Source organism: Poecilia formosa, unplaced genomic scaffold, assembly GCF_000485575.1.
Source record: "Poecilia formosa unplaced genomic scaffold, Poecilia_formosa-5.1.2 Scaffold35, whole genome shotgun sequence".
Lineage (NCBI taxonomy): Eukaryota > Metazoa > Chordata > Actinopteri > Cyprinodontiformes > Poeciliidae > Poecilia > Poecilia formosa.
The window spans coordinates 1,003,665-1,021,031 of record NW_006799974.1 but is presented as its reverse complement, the minus strand read 5'-3'; the positions used below and the strand labels follow the sequence as shown (position 1 = coordinate 1,021,031).

Genomic DNA, 17,367 nt, shown 5'->3' with positions numbered 1-17,367 from the left:
CTATCTATCTATCTATCTATCTATCTATCTATCTATCTATCTATCTATCAAGAGAGAGAGAGAGAGGGAGAGAGAGAGAGAGAGACGGAGAGAGAGAGAGAGAGAAGGAGAGAGAGAGAGAGAGAGAGAGATTTGTATTTTATGTCCACTTCAGGACTTCAAAAGATAGTAGCCATTTGGTTTGAGTTCAATTTAAGCAAACTTCCTACTTCTGAATGACTGGGGTGTATTGGACGAAGCACAGCATAAGCTGGCATTGTTTCAGACGCTATCAATTGTTCTTTTAAAGTGATCAATTTTACTGGCTGTAGAGCATCTGCTGAGGTCAATGTGTCTAGCAGACTGGTCTGTAAATCAAAACACTGGACGGAATAAAACAATCAATCACCCATCTGTCCATTAGCAACTCCCATTTTGACACGAGCGGGAGGCATTGGCATGAAATGTAACTGCTTCAAGCCACAGACCCAAACTAAACTCGAATCAAACTGAACTTGTTGAATAAAAAACAGCATGCCTTAGTGAAAAAGCACATAATACACTGATGCCTCTTGTTTTCTGCTTATTTCAGCTGCCCCACCGCCGAGTAACCTTCTCCACCTCCAATCAGGCCCAGGATCTGCAGGATGCGTCCCAGCACAGCTACTACGACAGTGGCCTGGAGGAGTCGGAGACCCCCAGCTCCAAGTCGTCATCGGGCCCCCGGATCGGACCACTAGCTCTGCCAGAAGACCACTACGAGAGGACCACACCTGACGGCAGCATCGGCGAGATGGAACACCCGGAGAACGGTAAGACCAGGTGGAGTTTCCCCTCCCTCTTTTCCTCTTCTCACCTCCTTCATTCATTCATCAACCCTGAGGGGAGCAGACACACATACACAGATTTAGAAACACACCGGCGTGCGTTTACACACTTTTCATCACACATTCACCTTGTCAGCAGGAAAACTAACACTGTACATGTAATCAAATTCCCACAATTCCCTGCTCTGCACACTGTATACCTTTGTTAAAGAGGTGTGCGACCTCACAGCAGCACAACACAATCAATATGCAACATAATCAACTCCCACAGCTTAACAAATTAACATCCCAATTATGTAAATCATACTTAGTTCAACCCTCCATCAGCTCCACTTACCGAGGCACAGAGGGTGGCTAACAGGAAACGCGCATACGCAGCACTCATGGCTCCTGGACTTTACTGGTTAGCACTTCCTGAGCCTGCCATAGTCTGTTACAGGAAAACACGTTGGAATGTGTTTAAACTGCCAACAGGTTGGGGAGAAATCAGTCTTATCCAGTTTCCTGACACATTTAGAGGTGCTATGATGCTAGCATCCCCACAGGTGCAAACCTGACTGAAGCGTTTTAGCTTTTAAAGCAGATGACAGAAGCAATAAAACTGAGAACGGGAGAATTGATGCTACACTCTTAAATTTGTTTTTTCTTTCTTTTTGTTATTGAAACAAAGTGTGAACTGATTTGTGGTTCACTACTCTTATTAGGTGACTTTTTGATTTCATTGTTTTGATGCAAAAAGAACAAAGCAACTAGGGATTTGCACCTGATTTCATCATTCCCCATGTGTTTTTTTATTTATTTATTTATCTTTTTACATGACTGTATTTAACAGGTACATGCAACAAGAAATGTTCCAATTTACGAGTGTCTCCCTTTGTAAGGGTATGAATTAGATTACTACAAATGACAAATCATGGGCATTGGCAGAAAATGGTTTAGGTGAGAAACCATATTTTGTATCCCACAAAACTTTTGTATCAGTTTTAGTACTCAATTCCACCCTGTGTTAATTCAAAATTTAACTTCTTTATCTAGCAATGAACTTGATAATTTAGTACAGCTAAATGTTTGGCACTCAAATACAATTTCTTTATTATTGTCCTCTATTTTTTTATTTTTGTCAAATTAGTCTCATTTGCTCTGGATAATTTCTTTTTAATGTAAGCTCTCTGACCACTTCATTTGGTACACTTGCTGATTTGGACAAACTTTCTCTTTCAGAACTCCTTTTTTTTAAATTGCATTGATTTAACAATGTATTTAAGACATACCTACACTCCTAATATGAATTCTGATCCATATTGACATGTTATCAGGACATAGTTCATACAGATTTGACTGTTTAAAGTCTATGATGCAAATCTTCAGTTTCACCACATCCCAATGGTGCTCTATTGGTTTGAGATGTGGTGACTGCTGAGGGCAATGTAGTACATGGAACTCATTATCATATTAAAAAATAAACATTTTGAGATGGTCTGAGCTTTATGTATTAGCTTGCTCAAAATAGGCATCCTATGATGTTTGCAATATGGTCTTAAAAGGATGTACAAAGTCTTTCCAAATACTCTGCCACACTCTGGTGTTTAAAAAAATGCAAATTGATACTACAGGGTCCAAAGCTGAGAAAACATCTCCTCTACCTTTGTACCACAATAATGCACCTAAATGCTTGAGTTTCATATAAAATTGTAGGTAATAAGATGTTAGATCCTTGGGTGCTTAGTTCGAAATACATTATCTAAATGTCATAGCTCAAATCAAGACTCATTGAACCAGGCAGGATTGTTTTCAAACTGCTTTATCTAGTTTAGATGACCTTGTGTAAGCTAAAACATCTGTCCTTAGCTAATAAGAGTGGCACCCATTGTGGTCCTCTGGCGCTGAATCCCCTGTCCTTCCAGATTTGATGTGTGTTCTGTTTATAGATGGCATTCTGTACACTTTGGTTGCAAGAAGAGATTATTTATCTACCGCTTGACTCCATCTAGTCTTCAGCCAGCCTGCCCTTTCTTCTACGTCCCCAGTAAAGCATTTTTGTCCACACAACCGCTTGTCCCTGATATTTTCTCTTGTTCAGACCATTCTTAAGAAACCAGAAGGATGGTTATCCATAAAATCCCAGCAGATCAGCACAGTTTGAAATGCTTAGACCAGCCTATCTTGTGCACGCCACATTCAAGGCCACTTTCGATCTTTTTCCTTCTGATGCTTGGACTGGACTTCAGCAGTTTGTCTTCACCCCGATCTAGATGCCTCACTGAACTGAGCCGCCGCTAAGTGATTGCTTAATTCAGCATTTGTGTAACAAGCAGTTGAGCAGGTGTAAATGGTAAATGGATTCTATTTGCAGAGCACTTTATCAAGTCCAGAGGACCCCAAAGAGCTTCACACCACATTCAGTCATTCGCGCAGGTGTACCTAATAAAGTGGCCGACTTGTCTTTGCTATTGAGGAAAAACTTTAACATGGACTTCCTTATGATTAACTGAATGAATAAATAGATGGCAGGAAAATAGAAGAAAGAACTAAGCAAATCTTTGAAGCAATTTATGTCTGACTTCATGAGAATCAATGTTATAATTGGTTTATCTGAACTGAAAGAAGAAGTGAAGGTGAACAGGCAATAATACGAAGCAAATATAGAAGTTACTTTGAGTGAATTGAGGATTTAATTATTTGATCAGATCTTTAGAAAGTAAATCTGACATTGTAACTGTACAAACTGAAGAAAGAAAGGTGAAACATATAGAGTTTTAGACTGAAAATGTTTTCCTGATCTAGTTTAGCCAGAACATTTTAGGTTCATCCCAAGTTTGTGTTGCTCCTTCACTTCAGCTGCCAGCAATATTCAGTTTTGACTTATTTGTTTTTTTTTCTTATTTATGCTGACATTGAGACACAGTGTTTTGTTTTCAAGACAGAACTGTTACTGAGAAAAAAAGAGGAAAAGGATTGTAGACAGTAAAAAAAAAATCATATTTATTCCCGTTATTTCAATTTAAAAACAGCATCAACACGGGACTTATTTTGATCACATCGTAGTGAAAGTGAGATCGTCTGTTTTTAACCTTTTAAATGGTGTAAGCTACTTTTTTGTTACTCTTTTCTGTGTGACAAATGCTTTACAGATGGATTTTGACTGATTGACAGATATAGCATTTATGTGAGCGTTCAGCTGTCTCACGCTTTTGCATATCAGCTAACGGGAAATTACGATGTTTCTCTGCATGCCTTGAATCTGAATTCCTTTATCTCACTCTTGCTTTATGAGCCAGCCATGCGGTACGTAGGGAGGCAGTTAAATATGACTGTTGGATATTATCTGCAAATCAATCAAGATCAGTAAAAACAAATTAAGTGTGTGCTTAAAAAAAATCCTCTCTGCTCTGTGGTTTTTGAAGAGAGATTGTATTGAATCTTTTTGACCAGATTTTTTCTGCAACTGCTGCACAGATATGAAACCATTCAGAGATGGTTATGACTGATCCATCCACAGTCCTCCATCTCCGCCGCATATTCGATGCGCCTCATTTAAATCTTTAAAGCACAGAACATCTTGAGTGTAAAAGCCATAATTTATCCCAATAATCAGCGAATTGCAAGAGGATGAATCAAAACAAGACAGGAATAAGAGCTACTTGTATGTTCTGCATGGTAACTTTACATTTAGATAATGATGCACACTAGCAGGTGGCTTTTAGTGTCTAAAGCGACATTCCCTGAAGTATAAATAAAACAGCCAATTTACCTACATCATGGAACCAAATTAAACTTTGAAGCAGCAATTCGCCAATCTTTTCTTACTTATGTTGCTGTTTATTGTTCCGCTTTGGCTCGGAACGCCTCGTTAACACTTATGCCAATTAAACTAAGTGAGGTGACGAAGTTGAAGCGGGCGGAGGAATAAAAGGAGGAGGAGGAGGAGGAGGAGAAGGAAAGGGATGGAGGAAGGGAAAGAGAGACGTTCACTTTAAATGTCACAGCTGTCTTCTGTCTTTCTTCGAGGGGTTGAGAAGTGTCGTTGAACCCACAGGTCGCACATATACCATCTGTAAACACAATTATTCACAGCTGCTTGCACACCCACAGGCTACTGCCACCCGGTGTGTTCGTGTGTGTGTGTGTGTGTGTGTGTGTGTGTGTGAGAGATGGCGATAAAGACCAGGAGAAAGTAGCTGACTCCTCACACACTGGATTAAGGTCAGCTTTAGGTTCGGAGTCGACGATGTTGTTTCAGTTTGTGCTTTGATGGTTAAACATGTTTGGGCTGGAGATGTTTTTTTTTTTTTTTCTAAAGGAAATGTGTGCTTTGTACGAGCTGAGAGGTCAACAGATTACTGCCTGTATACCGAGGATTAACACACTCCCACTGATACACTTTGCTCTCCATCACTTCTCATTCCTGATGATGCCATTTCATTGTACTTGAAAAATGCCAGCTCCTTCCCTATCTTTTTTTTTTTTCATATCAGAGTAAAGCTTGGATTGTAAATGATATTCACCTCAGATATTTTCCCGTAATCTAGGTTTTTTTATTTGTTTCTGCATCAGGAATAATATCTAAAGGAAAGTACAGATAATATTTATATATTTTTTTATCTTTGCTTACATTTGTCAAGGACGGTGTGGTTGAGAGGTGGTGAGGAGAGACGCAGAGACCCAGGTTGTGATGAAGATGATGATGAATTTAATGAAGATGCTCAAAACAGTCCAGATCAGGCAGAAAGATTAGCACACAGCTAATTACCGGTAGCAACTGAAAGACAGTGGACTCAAAACGAGAGCTGAACCAACACAGGACTTTACAGTTCGACTGTGGTGGCAAGCAGACGAATGACATACGACGAGGATCCGACAAGAGACAAAGACAACAGGTGGGAGTAAATACACAGGGAGGGTAATGAAGGAATGAGACACACCTGGGAAGCAATCAACGGGGGAAAACGCAGAAACAGAGACTCAACACAGAAACACGGATCATGACAACATGGTATACTAACTCAACTTGAAATGGGCAAGATATTTTGATTACAAGATTTTATTTGATTTGTTTGTAGATAACATTAGTAGTTTTATTCCTGAATGCATTAAAAATAACAGCATGGTGGGAGATCTAATTAAACACAACTACATTAATGATATACGATAAAAATAAAAAAAAATAGATCAAGTAAAATAAATGGTGATAAGATTACATTTATATATTAGAATGTGTTTTACAAAAAAAGATAAACTGTTTCAGAAGTTATATTTTTAGGGGTAATTGTATAATTTTAGGTGAGTTTAACAGGAAATCTCAAGTAATATGCCCAAAATTTCATAGATTAGTAAAGATATTAGATTGTAAAAAAGTTAAAATCTCAAAACAAAAAACAAAAATCTTTAAAGTCGATATGTGCAGCTTAGATATTTCAGTTTACTAAGTAAATATATGAAAGGATCTGGATAGTAATTACCAATAGTATTCAAGTAAATGTTTTTCACCTGACTTTGGGTTAAATTATAGCACTTCCTGATTTAATTTCAGCATTCAGTCTTTGTTAGATAATTATGCTACATCTTACCTTGGTAAGATTTCCACACTGCCCTGCAAAAGTTTAAATCTTGTCCACATCCCTCTTCTGGGGATGGACATTGTGTTAGGTTCAGTTCTCGACTTCAGGTAATCTGTTACAAAGCTCAACTTTTCTTTGGATGAAGCTATTCCTTTATTATTCCACAATGTGAGGCTAAAATAATGAAACCTTGTTTCATCTGTTGTTTGCCTGCAGATTTCATGTGCAATCTGACTTATATTTGGAACAGTCTGTAATTGCACCCACCTTAGCAAAACCAAGATTTGGGGAGATTTTGGTCAGACTTGGATGCCCTCTCCAGAGTGAAAATATTCTCTCTTGGAGCCTTGCTCCTATACTCCAGACATATGGAGATTGCAGGATATGGTTGTCACATGATGTCTTGGTGTCACAAGATAAATAAGGACTAAAGGCTCTACAGATACTTGTGTATATTTCATTGGTAGTAACTTTGTCCTGAACCGTAAGACAGATCAATAATATTATTATTCTTTGACAAACATTATTGTTCCTCATTATGTGTTTATCATCTTGCATTGTTCCGTCCTATAAAACTTACAAATAAATAAAATAAAAATAATAATAATTAAATAATTTTTTTACCCAATCCCACATTGAGAAATATGCTAACTGTGTCTTTATTCACTTCAGTATAAACCCAGCCCTTAAGCCTGATTAAAAAGCACAGTGTTCAGCTGTTTCAGAAAATCACTGAGCCATTCTTTCTTTGAAAGTTTTACATCTTCAGCAGGAAAAGCAGGGCTCAGAGCTGGCAGCAGAGCTGTAAAGCACCGACAGACAGGTTTCAGTCTTTAAATAAGATTTGTCGTCTAAAAAAGGATTCCAGACTTCGGGGTTCGCTGTCTGACCAAACCGGCCGCATGGACACATAAAAACCTAACACAAACATGAAAAATACATTTAGTGGTTTGTTCTGTGAGGTGATAGCTCGCTATCGCTTCAGTCTTCCTATCCCATCGCGTTTTTATGCTACTCTCCATTCTGCAAACAGTCAGATAATGGAAGTTAATTCCATCAGCCGGTCTTCGCTCGGCTAATGCACCCACTTCCTGTCAGGAATGGACAGATGGGAAAAGGAGAAAAACCAAAATGCGAGGGAGGAAGAAATGGAGGAGGTGTGTGGGATTTGATTGCCTGTTTGTCTTTTTTTTCGTTTTACTCATAAATTGGAGGAAAAGATGAAAAAAAAGTGAATAGATTCACGATTGAAGGATCCGAAAAAGGAAGAGAAGCTGCTGCATAACAAGCTGCCTTACGAAATGTGTGTGTGTGTGTGAGTGAGTGTGTGTGTGTGTGGTTGCATTCACTCACACACTCACTCACATGTAGGCTTTTTATCTGCTGATTGCATCAGACTGAGAGCTCTAGAACCCGCTGCAAACTCGGCCGAGCACACTCGGATGAGAGATGCAGAACATCAGTGAGGTTTTCTATCTCGGCTCTTAATCAGCCCCCAGTTTGGTTTCCTGATAAAGCCATGAGAGCAGCCTGCAGAGTGACGTCAGCCGCTTCAGCGTTGCTTCTGTTGACACATGTGTTGTGAGTTAGACGAGCCTCGCAGGGAGGGATCGTTTCGAATGTAAAAACATTTCATCTGCTTGTGAAAAAGATTGAAGAATGATGTGGACGGTGGGGACTCGTCATGTAGGTTTCAGTCTGGGTACGGGGTCAGAAATGTCTGTCGCGGCCTGATCCTTACACCTTAAATATACAAAGTGCTCATGGACCTTTCCAATAGCTTTTATATTTTGAAATCTTCAATCCATGCTTCAATTCTTTAAAAAAACTATGAAACATTTTTTTATTTTTTTATTTTGTTTTGCCCTCCAATGAACAATGAACAATGAGCCTATTTTTGAAAATGACTCCCGTTCATGGTTGAGGGTGGAGTAAGGATGAATTGCAGGCGTGTTTTGCTTTTGACTAATTTTTCTTTTCTTTGGCTGTGGGAGAATTTGACAGATTATAAATGTGTATTTACACCTGACACATTTCAGGACCAGGTGGGAATATACCAAAGTGAACTCTGGTATGGACCAAACAACTGGACCAAGACCCACTTTTTTCATGTCTGGTGCCGTTCACTTCTGGTGTGAATACAGACTGGCCTTGATTCGCACCAATGACCTTTTGGATTTCACAAGCTGCTTGTTGTTGGGCATCACCGTTAGAATCAGCCCTCAATGTTGCTAGCGCCACTACTGCATGTTCTGATTTTACTGATATCGCACCTGATCCGTTGCTTTCTGCTTAGCGATGCCGCTGGCAGCATGTTGTGGGTCAAGGGGGCGCAGAGCAGCTCGTTTCATTCAAATTGCAGTGAGCATGTGCTGACACCGTTCCAAAATTATAAAATGAAATCGCAAAGCCTGTTTCTCTTGACATTCAAAGTGCTATTGCAGTTATAATGCATTTATAATAACGGCACAAATGCTTACTGCATTTCAGTTCAAGTTTATTTTATTTTTTATTTTTTCCCGGTTCTGTGTTCGCTGCCATTTTTGTCTAGTCGGAGCAATGGTCATTGACTTTGTTTACAAATTGTAGTCTGGTTGCAAAAATGGGAAGGAAACCACACAAACTGAAAAAGAAGTACACTTTTGGTCCGGACCAAACAATTAGACTGAAAGACTTCCTTGTTGTGAATACACCCTAAATTTTCCCAAAGATATAAATTTTAGTCAATGATTGAAAACTTTTTAAGCTCTAAGGAATTGTGAAGATGGTAAAACATAATCTCTCCACCAGGTCTTTGGTCTGTCCAAAGGCCGAATTTCAGAGAAACAGGCATGGCACACCTTTGTGAGGAAAGGGTTCCACAAATCACCCTCAACATGCCCAAAAGAAGCAGCGATTTTACTCTGATCTGGAAAAGTTTTCAGGCCATTAAAGAGAAATGTTTTCTTGCAAACATTTATATTCTTTAATCAAATGCAAATGCCCATTTAAAGGAATGTGGCATTACAGCGTAAATCTAATTATCTTCATGTCTCATATTAAGCTCTAAGAACCTTATTGATCCTGCGGATTTCAAAATGTGACCAACTCTCTATCAAAAGTTTGGCTACCGTCTAAATTGTTACTGAAAACACAGATGGTTTTTGTTTCCATTCAAGACAAAACAAAGAGATCATTCGTGACTTTTTTTCTATTGTCCTTATAATTATGTGGGAACGCTTCATATTCTTTATGTAGTCCCAGCCAAACCCTAGTTCCTCTAAACTTTGTAAATCCAATGGGACAAGGAGAGGGTTCAAGAGGTCACGCATTCTTCCCAGTGAAGCGGATCGCCTCCCACTGTCTCCATCTCCTTCTAACCTCCTTCAAGTGACTCTTTAGTTGCTCTCATTCCTCCTCCGGGATTCTCATTCCCTGCTTTTCTATTTGCCTCCTCTTTTTTTTTTCCCCTCCTCCTCCTCCTCCTCCTACACCGCCTTCTCTCGGGTGGGTAATGATTGGAGGTCAACAGTTCGCCTCTATCCTGTCAGAAACTCCCTGGACTGAGCCGTATTCTCCTGAAAATAGCATATTATTTTTAGTTTTTCCCACATTTGTAAACTTTTATCTTCTCAAAGTAAAAGAAAATTCGAGCTGCACTGAGCAGGCAGCAGCTCCCAGCAGATCGCCAACGGAAATATGGTTGTTATGTCAAATATTAATGAAGCCTAGAGACTACTGTAAAGATCCTAATAGATCCCAGAGCACCAACAATTACTTTAAAAGAAATAATAAAAAAATGACCTTGGAAGTTGTGTTGTGAAAATAAAAGGTATTCCTTTATAAACGCTGGTCCGTTTATTGAGCAAATTTCAAATGTTTTCCTACAGGCATTAGTGTCCAAGTGAGTGTGGGGTTCTTTATAGTTGGAGGGGATAAAGTTTTGGGAATGTCTGATGGGATTCTTGAATGTCTAGTTCAAACCTAATTGGCTTTGGAGAGGATTTAGCCATGAGAGTGGGTGTTCACAGGTATTTTGAATAGTTTTTGGTTTTAATTTTTAGATATTTTGGAACGATCCATGATTTTAGGGTTCATTAGGATGTTTTGTTAGGTATTGAAAGTATTCAGGTTGTCTTTGTGTAATGTTCAATGAGTTGATACTTTTCTTAGGATGATCCTAGTGCAGTGAGCGATTCTTGAAGTTTATATAAAAAAATTAATTTGGAAGATCTTTGCAGCTTAAATGTGAATAATGTGTGGTTACTCATTAAACTCTGGAAATAATTTGTAAGATCTGTAAAAGGAACACACTGTTTTATTGAGTTCAAAGTTGTCATTCTGCAAGACAAGACCTTCTTTCCAAAATATTACTCTCCCATACTTGCAAACTTTACGAATGGTTTTGAAGTTCCCAAGGCCCATCAGATGTGAGGGAAAGTTTTCTGCATTTTTGGCGTGAATTTTGAGATGTCCAGTCTCTAAGTGGTTTCATTGCATCTTATTTGGTTTTTAAAGTTAATTGTTCATTTAAATCAAATTGAGTGGAGCTACCCCTCTTGATCAGAAGTGAGTCTCTACCTCAACCAGAATAATTTAAGCATCACGACTGAAAGAGCAAGGTATTGAATACCATCAGCTGAAACGAGCACAATGTGTGAGGTGGCTATGCAAGTGTTTAAAATAAAGGTGGGGTGTGGAGCTCTGAATAGAAACATCACACCTTTGCAGGAGAATAAGGATGCTTTTTGGATGAGTCATTGGCCATTTTCTAGACACACATGATTTGGGTGGACTATTGGGTTCACCGCAGAGAAATTGGCTGCTGTCACTGAGCTACGTGCTAAGCTAACATTCTGAACTTGTTACATCAATTAAAATCAACAAAAAATAATGGATAGGCGAATTCAATCATTTTTTTTTTCCCTTGTTGGAATTATTAAGAAAATAAATAAAAAAAACTACCAGAGTTGAGTAAAAACTAGTTACATAACCTGCATTAATAAAAAAAAAAAAAAAAAAAAACTTTTAGGAGACCATATCAGTAGATTTTGTAGACTCAAAAACTTGCCAATCCTGTTTTCTGATCAAGAGGACTATGAATCGCCAATGCAGTCTTCAAATACTACTTTGTTGAGGCCAGAGATCCCAGAGGTAAGGGAGCAGAAGTGGGTTTAGGAGTATCAGTACATGAGTAGAATTATTATTATTATGTTTTATTTGAGTTGATTTCATCTGAGAGATGTAGAGGTGTACTTCACCTAAACTAAACAAAACAAAAGTTACCTGAATCTTTCTTGCATTCAGCGCAGCTCATCCACTTTTCTGGCAACCGCTTGCTCTGCAGAAATGCTCTTTACTGACTAATAATAGAGATGCTGTTGGACACACATATACAGCTTCTCTACATGAACACACTCATTAGAGCCTGTAGTGTTACAACACGTCATGCTGAGGAAAGAGGCTGAGTGTTCAAAGGTTTTCTGAGCTTAACACACACACAGACACACGCTTGCGCACGCATCTACTATCCTCAACCAAAACATTACATAACGATGTAAGCAGTGGTCCTTTTAGAAGTGGGACACTCGCTGAGAGACACTCTGATGAAACCTCGGTCCTGAGGAGGTGTGTGCATGCATGAGGCTTCTTAAGTGTGTGTTTTTGTGTTTGTGTGTGCTCCTCATTAGCCAGCAGATAAAAGGAGTTTGTAGAACGATAGAAGAGGTGATTCCTCCCTGTGGAACCATACCTCCCTCTCTGTTTCCTATTTGTATCAGTGTGTGTGTGTTTGTGTGTTAGTGAATGCGATGTCAAGAAGCTTTATAGTAACAGGCGGTGTTCTTTGGATGCCCTCTCCCATCCGCTGGGAGACAGAAAGAGAGAAGGGAGGTGGATTTATTTTTCTAGCTCTGTTGTTTATTTGAGCTTATCTGTGGTGGCCGCTGCACACTACAGAAGTTGTGTGTGTGTGTGTGTGTGTGTGCGCGCCCGTGTGCACTTGTGTGTTTGGCAGTAGCTGTAAATCGAAGCCCGGCCAGGATTCGACTGATGTACAGTGGCATTGGAGCTGAGCACTGCAGCGCACAGATGCTGTTGTGAGTCCATGATTGGATTATTTTGTTACACTGAGATATAGATAGTGAGAGTGTGTCCACATGTGTGTGTGTGCGTGTGTTTGTGAGTGTAGGAACTCTGAAACCTAGGACTTTGCTTTGTCAAATTTAAAACTGCTGGAGGTATTTTATTTTATTTGTTTTAGGTTTGAGAAGCTCCTTAACAAGGTTCCAACTGTAACTCATCCATCCATAAATCCATACAATGTTTATCAATCTGTCTGACATTTGTCTATTCATCCATCAGTGTAACAATATATCCACCCATCTGTCTGTCCGTTTATCCATTAACTTACCTTGTATTATCGACTGTTTCATTGCGTATGCAGGTACACATAATTCTCTGTTGTTACCAACTTTGTTTGGTGTCTCTCAAGGATACCAAGTCGTTCCTAAACCAAAAGAGATATACCTTATGAGCCAGCCTGTAAAGTAAACGTATCTTTACAAAGAATGATTCAATATAACAACATTTGATTGTGAAAGACGAGATTAAAAATGTTCTACTAGTTCACTGATGGATGAAACTGTAAAAAATTCAACATAAAATGTATGGAGTACTCATTACCACCCTCTACATCAAGGCATTTATCCATAATCTTAATTAGATATTCTCTAAATCCATAAAAAAATCCAATACACAGCATACTTTTTAATGGGGTTTTCATTTATAACAGTATTTATAAATGGTCAGGTCAGAACTAGTACATGACTATGATTACTCTTTGCAGTATTCTAGCTGTGCCTGTTTCCAATGGGTTGGACCCGAAAAACCCGAGGAAGTGGGGAAGTAGAAATTCGGATCAAATTCCCAAACCCCCTAAACTGTTTTGTTTGAGTTTAGAGGAAATGTAAGTGCCGGAGTGGAAGTTCTCGAACTCGGCGATGCAAGGTCATCAGTTTCAACTCAAGGACTTAAATTGCAGACCCAGTTCTGTTTCTCATGATCATAAGTGAAGGCTGTAACACAGATGGAGTTGCTGTAAAAACAAAAGATTGGAACAACGCCTTTGTTAGAGCGAGTAGTAATAAAGATGTATAACATTCTATTCATCTTTCCGCTCTGGGTTAAGATTGCTTCCCACCGTTTGAGTTCACATCCAATCACTGGGAGTATGGTTGCAGGAAACATTTGTTCAATCCGAGAGGACTTTGAAGGCTTTGATGCTATTGAAGAAGTTCTGATGAAACTCTTTCCACATCATAGAGGTCATTCAGAAACTTACAAAAAATTCTTTTGAAAAAAATCAGTTATAATATTGATAAAAAAAAGAGACATTGTTAATTTATTCACCTGTTCATGTTTGGATTTGATTAATGTAATTTTTGCAGAAATCAGTTTGTTTAATGTTGTGCTTGTGAGTAAAACTGCTTGAATACTACAAAAAAAACAAAAAAAAAAACTGCTTCTTTGCTTCTTCTTCTGTCAAGTTTATTGAGCACACCATAACTCTGTCCTTATCACTTAGATAACACTGAACAGTGAGCCTCAAATGAATAATACGGTTCTGTTTTCTAAAGGTGAACTCTTCAAAAGTCCCCCTCCGTTATTAGTTTATTTCCAGACATGTAACCTTTAATAGAGGCCACATGCATTACTATCTTCATGAATATTCAGCGCAGCGAGCTGGTCTGTATTCTTTTCAGAGTTTGCCTTCTCTGCTCTTAAACTGCTGCTGGAATAAACTGTCAAACTGTCCTTTCTGTCAGCTCCAGTTTTCGTTATTGGCATGAAATATAAAAGCACTTGAAATCTAAAAGAGCTTCCTGCTGAGTGAAAGAGGGAAAAATCCCACAGAGGCATGGATTCACTTCTCCAGGTGTTAAAGGTTACTCAGCAAATGTGGCTCCTCTGAACACAAGATGTGAGTTTTCACAAATATAAGAGATGTGTCAAATTTATTGACCAAATAAGTGATTTTAATGGATAAAGTTGTAAAAACCCTTCAACGTGACATGTCAGCATGTTGTCCCACCTGACTTTTCTCAACTTTATACAGAGCAAAAGTATTCATATTCTTGTTTTTTTTGTTTGTTTTTTTTCATATTTTTTGTATTACTGATATTTTATTTAGACTAGACAGATACAAAGTATTGCATGATTGCAGTGCTACATGTAACAATACAATGCACACAATGCACATCAATGTAGCATAAACTGATTTTCATGACCAGAGTGATGTGCTTCCACAAAGCAGATTGGCCTGTTGTTGAGATACATTTAAATAAAGAATTTTAGGAAAACCAATATGAAAATACTTCTTGAAGCTACTTCTTCTTCTTTGTAGATAAATTTATTCTCCTTTACCCTGTTTTGGACATCATTCCTGATTTTCCTTATGGAACGTTGTGGATGAAACATATATTGCAGAAGATACTTTTCAGACATATGAGAAAGTTTTAATTGTTTTCTAAACATGCAGCCAGAGATTTAAAAGAAAAAAAAAAAAAGTTTTCCAAGTTTTAATTTCCAGTGGTTTAGATCAAAGCTTATTTGTGCGTCAGAATGCTTTAGTCAGTCCAGAACCAAATCCAAGAAAAAAAGTCAATGGCTTGACATGAAAGTTACTTTTCACGGAACATTTCCAACCAATTTGACTGAGCTTAATCGTTCTTGCAAAGAAGAATGTAAAAAAAACAAACAGACAAAAAAAAAAAAAGCTAGTAGAAACCCAGTAATACAGTTGTTGTGCAAAGTATCCGTTCAGCTGGTGCTGAATATTAGTGAAGCCTTCTAAGATTTCTAATTTGCTAAACATTTTTAAAAGTTTTTTTTTTTTTTTTTTTTTCTCCATTTCACCAGCTTGTACTAGTTTACATTGGTTTGTTACATGGAATGAATGGAAGTTTTTAACATGATAAAAATGCCAGAGGGAACATACTTTTTTTAATGACTTTACCATGTAATTTCCAAATAATGGTCAGAGTTCCCCTGATTTCAGTTTAATCATAGGAACTCGCATCAGATTATCTCAGCGATCAAAGTCGCTGCTCGAACGTCCGCTCTGAACAGGAAGCTACCGCCCGCTTCAGCGTCGGGCGAGCTAAAAGCAGCTCTGCTAAAGCCGCCTCCTGCCGCGTCCTGGCTCCGGTTAGCCACCTCCGTTAGCGCCGGCAGCTGTTCCCGGTGGGCCGTGCCCGCTCCTCACTGGCAGCTCCAGGACAGATGGTGGGTCGGCGGGGGGTAAGATTGGGCAGCCATGGGCCGTGACCCCTGGGAACTTATCCAATGAGAGCATGGAAGCAGCAGGGGAGGTAGCCACAAGTCCGGTTGCCAGGTTAGCGTTGCATCATGGGAACTAATGAGGAGAGGCTGACTAGAGGTGTGCAAAAGTGTGTTTGTGTGGTGAGGGGATGTCAGAGGGCTAATGGAGCAGAGTGCGTCAGGTAAACAGGTGCACACGCTTTGCAGACTCCCCGGTGTGTCTCACTATGTTTTCCTGATGTCCTGCCGAGACCCTCAGCAGGGATGGATCACCATGGCAACAGAGAGACAGCCACCGGTATTAGGATCTGGCCATCACTTCTCTGCTGTATACAAACATCATCATTGTTGCATCAGTCAGAAACAACAGTAAGAAACTTTTTGCGTTAATTTCTTAAAAATTAAAGGAAAGAAAGTGTTACCAGCAAAAGGTAAAGTCACGTAGGGGACTAGAGGACACATCATAAAGACTTCAGCATTTTTTTTGTTTTGTTTTATGTCTTTTTCTATGTCAAGGAACTTGCATAAACAACTTTAGTGAAAAGTAAGAAACCCTTTTGTGTAGAAAACCCAGCCAGCATGCCTAGGTGGGACCCATGTGGGGGGAAAGGAGGGCAGACCATATGGGTCCCATATGGGTTTGTCCGCGGGTTCCATGATGGCCCCACATGGGTTTGCCCGTGTAGGGCCAGGGGCCCTAAATGGACAAACCCATGTGAGCCACCACCATATAGGGCCCATGTAGGGCCCATGTGGGCTCTGGCCCTACACGGGCAAACCCATATGGGGCCATCGTGGAACGCGCAGACAAACCCATATGGGACCCATATGGTCTGCCCTCCTTTTCCCCCATATGGGTCCCACCTAGGCATGCTGGCTGGGAAAGCAACATAAATGTGATGAAGCACTTGAAGCAACACAAGAAGTGACCAAGCAAAGATTATGCAGTTTTGAAGAGAATAACTGTGACGCCTGCAACTTTCTCAGGGACATCTAAACATAAACTACTGGGCTAGGAATACTTTCTATAAGCACACAAGAGTAGACGGCAATTCCGGCTTTACCAGGGTCTCTATGCACTAAAGAAGCATATGTTCTCATTCTGCACCAAAGAAAGGGAAAGCAGGTAAAACACATTGTCCGGACAATAAAAAAAATTCCACCCAGTAAGTAGCAGAAGGTTTAAAGTGTCCAGTTTAAACACAAATTTAATTAGAGCATTAAAGTAAATGTTCTCTGCTATGTTCCAGCCCACACCTCAGCGATCGGTTCAGTCGATTAGCCGTCTAACTAAAAACATCTCTCTCAGTACTGGGCAGGTAGAGTTGGGCGCTTGGCTCATAGAGCTTAAGGTGAGCATTGGTCACATCCTACTGCTCCATGTTACAGCCCCCTGATCACCTATTAGGTCCCACAGATTAATGCTTTCAGTAATTAATGAGCAGCTTAGAGGCAAATCACACACTGAACCCGCTCTCTCCATATTGTTTCTCATTAATGGAGGAACAAGGAACTTGCTCGGGCATTTTCCGAGCTGCCGCTCAACATTCTGCCTGATTGATGAATGGCACTGCTCGGCCTGACTTAAAAGTACTGGCGTTAAATAGAAGGTCGGAGGTAGAAACTCAGTGTTTGTCCTTCCAGAAAGACGCTTTTTAAGGAGAGTTGCCTCTAAGTTTTGTTGTTTTGTTTTGTTTTGTTTT

At 39.5% G+C, this 17,367-nt stretch overlaps 1 protein-coding gene and 1 long non-coding RNA gene across 8 annotated transcripts in view; one reads left to right on the top strand and one right to left on the bottom strand.

Annotated features, from left to right (window-relative positions):
• LOC107836018 (uncharacterized) overlaps positions 1-17,367 on the bottom strand; it is a 577,303-nt gene that overhangs the window by 231,302 nt on the left and 328,634 nt on the right. The window lies entirely within an intron of this gene.
• The window catches only part of LOC103136852 (protocadherin-1-like), a 211,408-nt gene that overhangs the window by 118,754 nt on the left and 75,287 nt on the right, over positions 1-17,367 (top strand). For 4 of the 7 annotated variants that reach the window (XM_007550288.2, XM_007550287.2, XM_016670573.1 and 1 more), the window contains one exon: positions 572-791. In XM_007550288.2, the coding sequence (XP_007550350.1) occupies positions 572-791 (220 nt within the window). Of the gene's footprint in view, positions 1-571; positions 802-17,367 lie in introns of those variants that run through there. The other 3 variants (XM_016670576.1, XM_016670574.1, XM_016670578.1) reach the window with 2 other exon arrangements.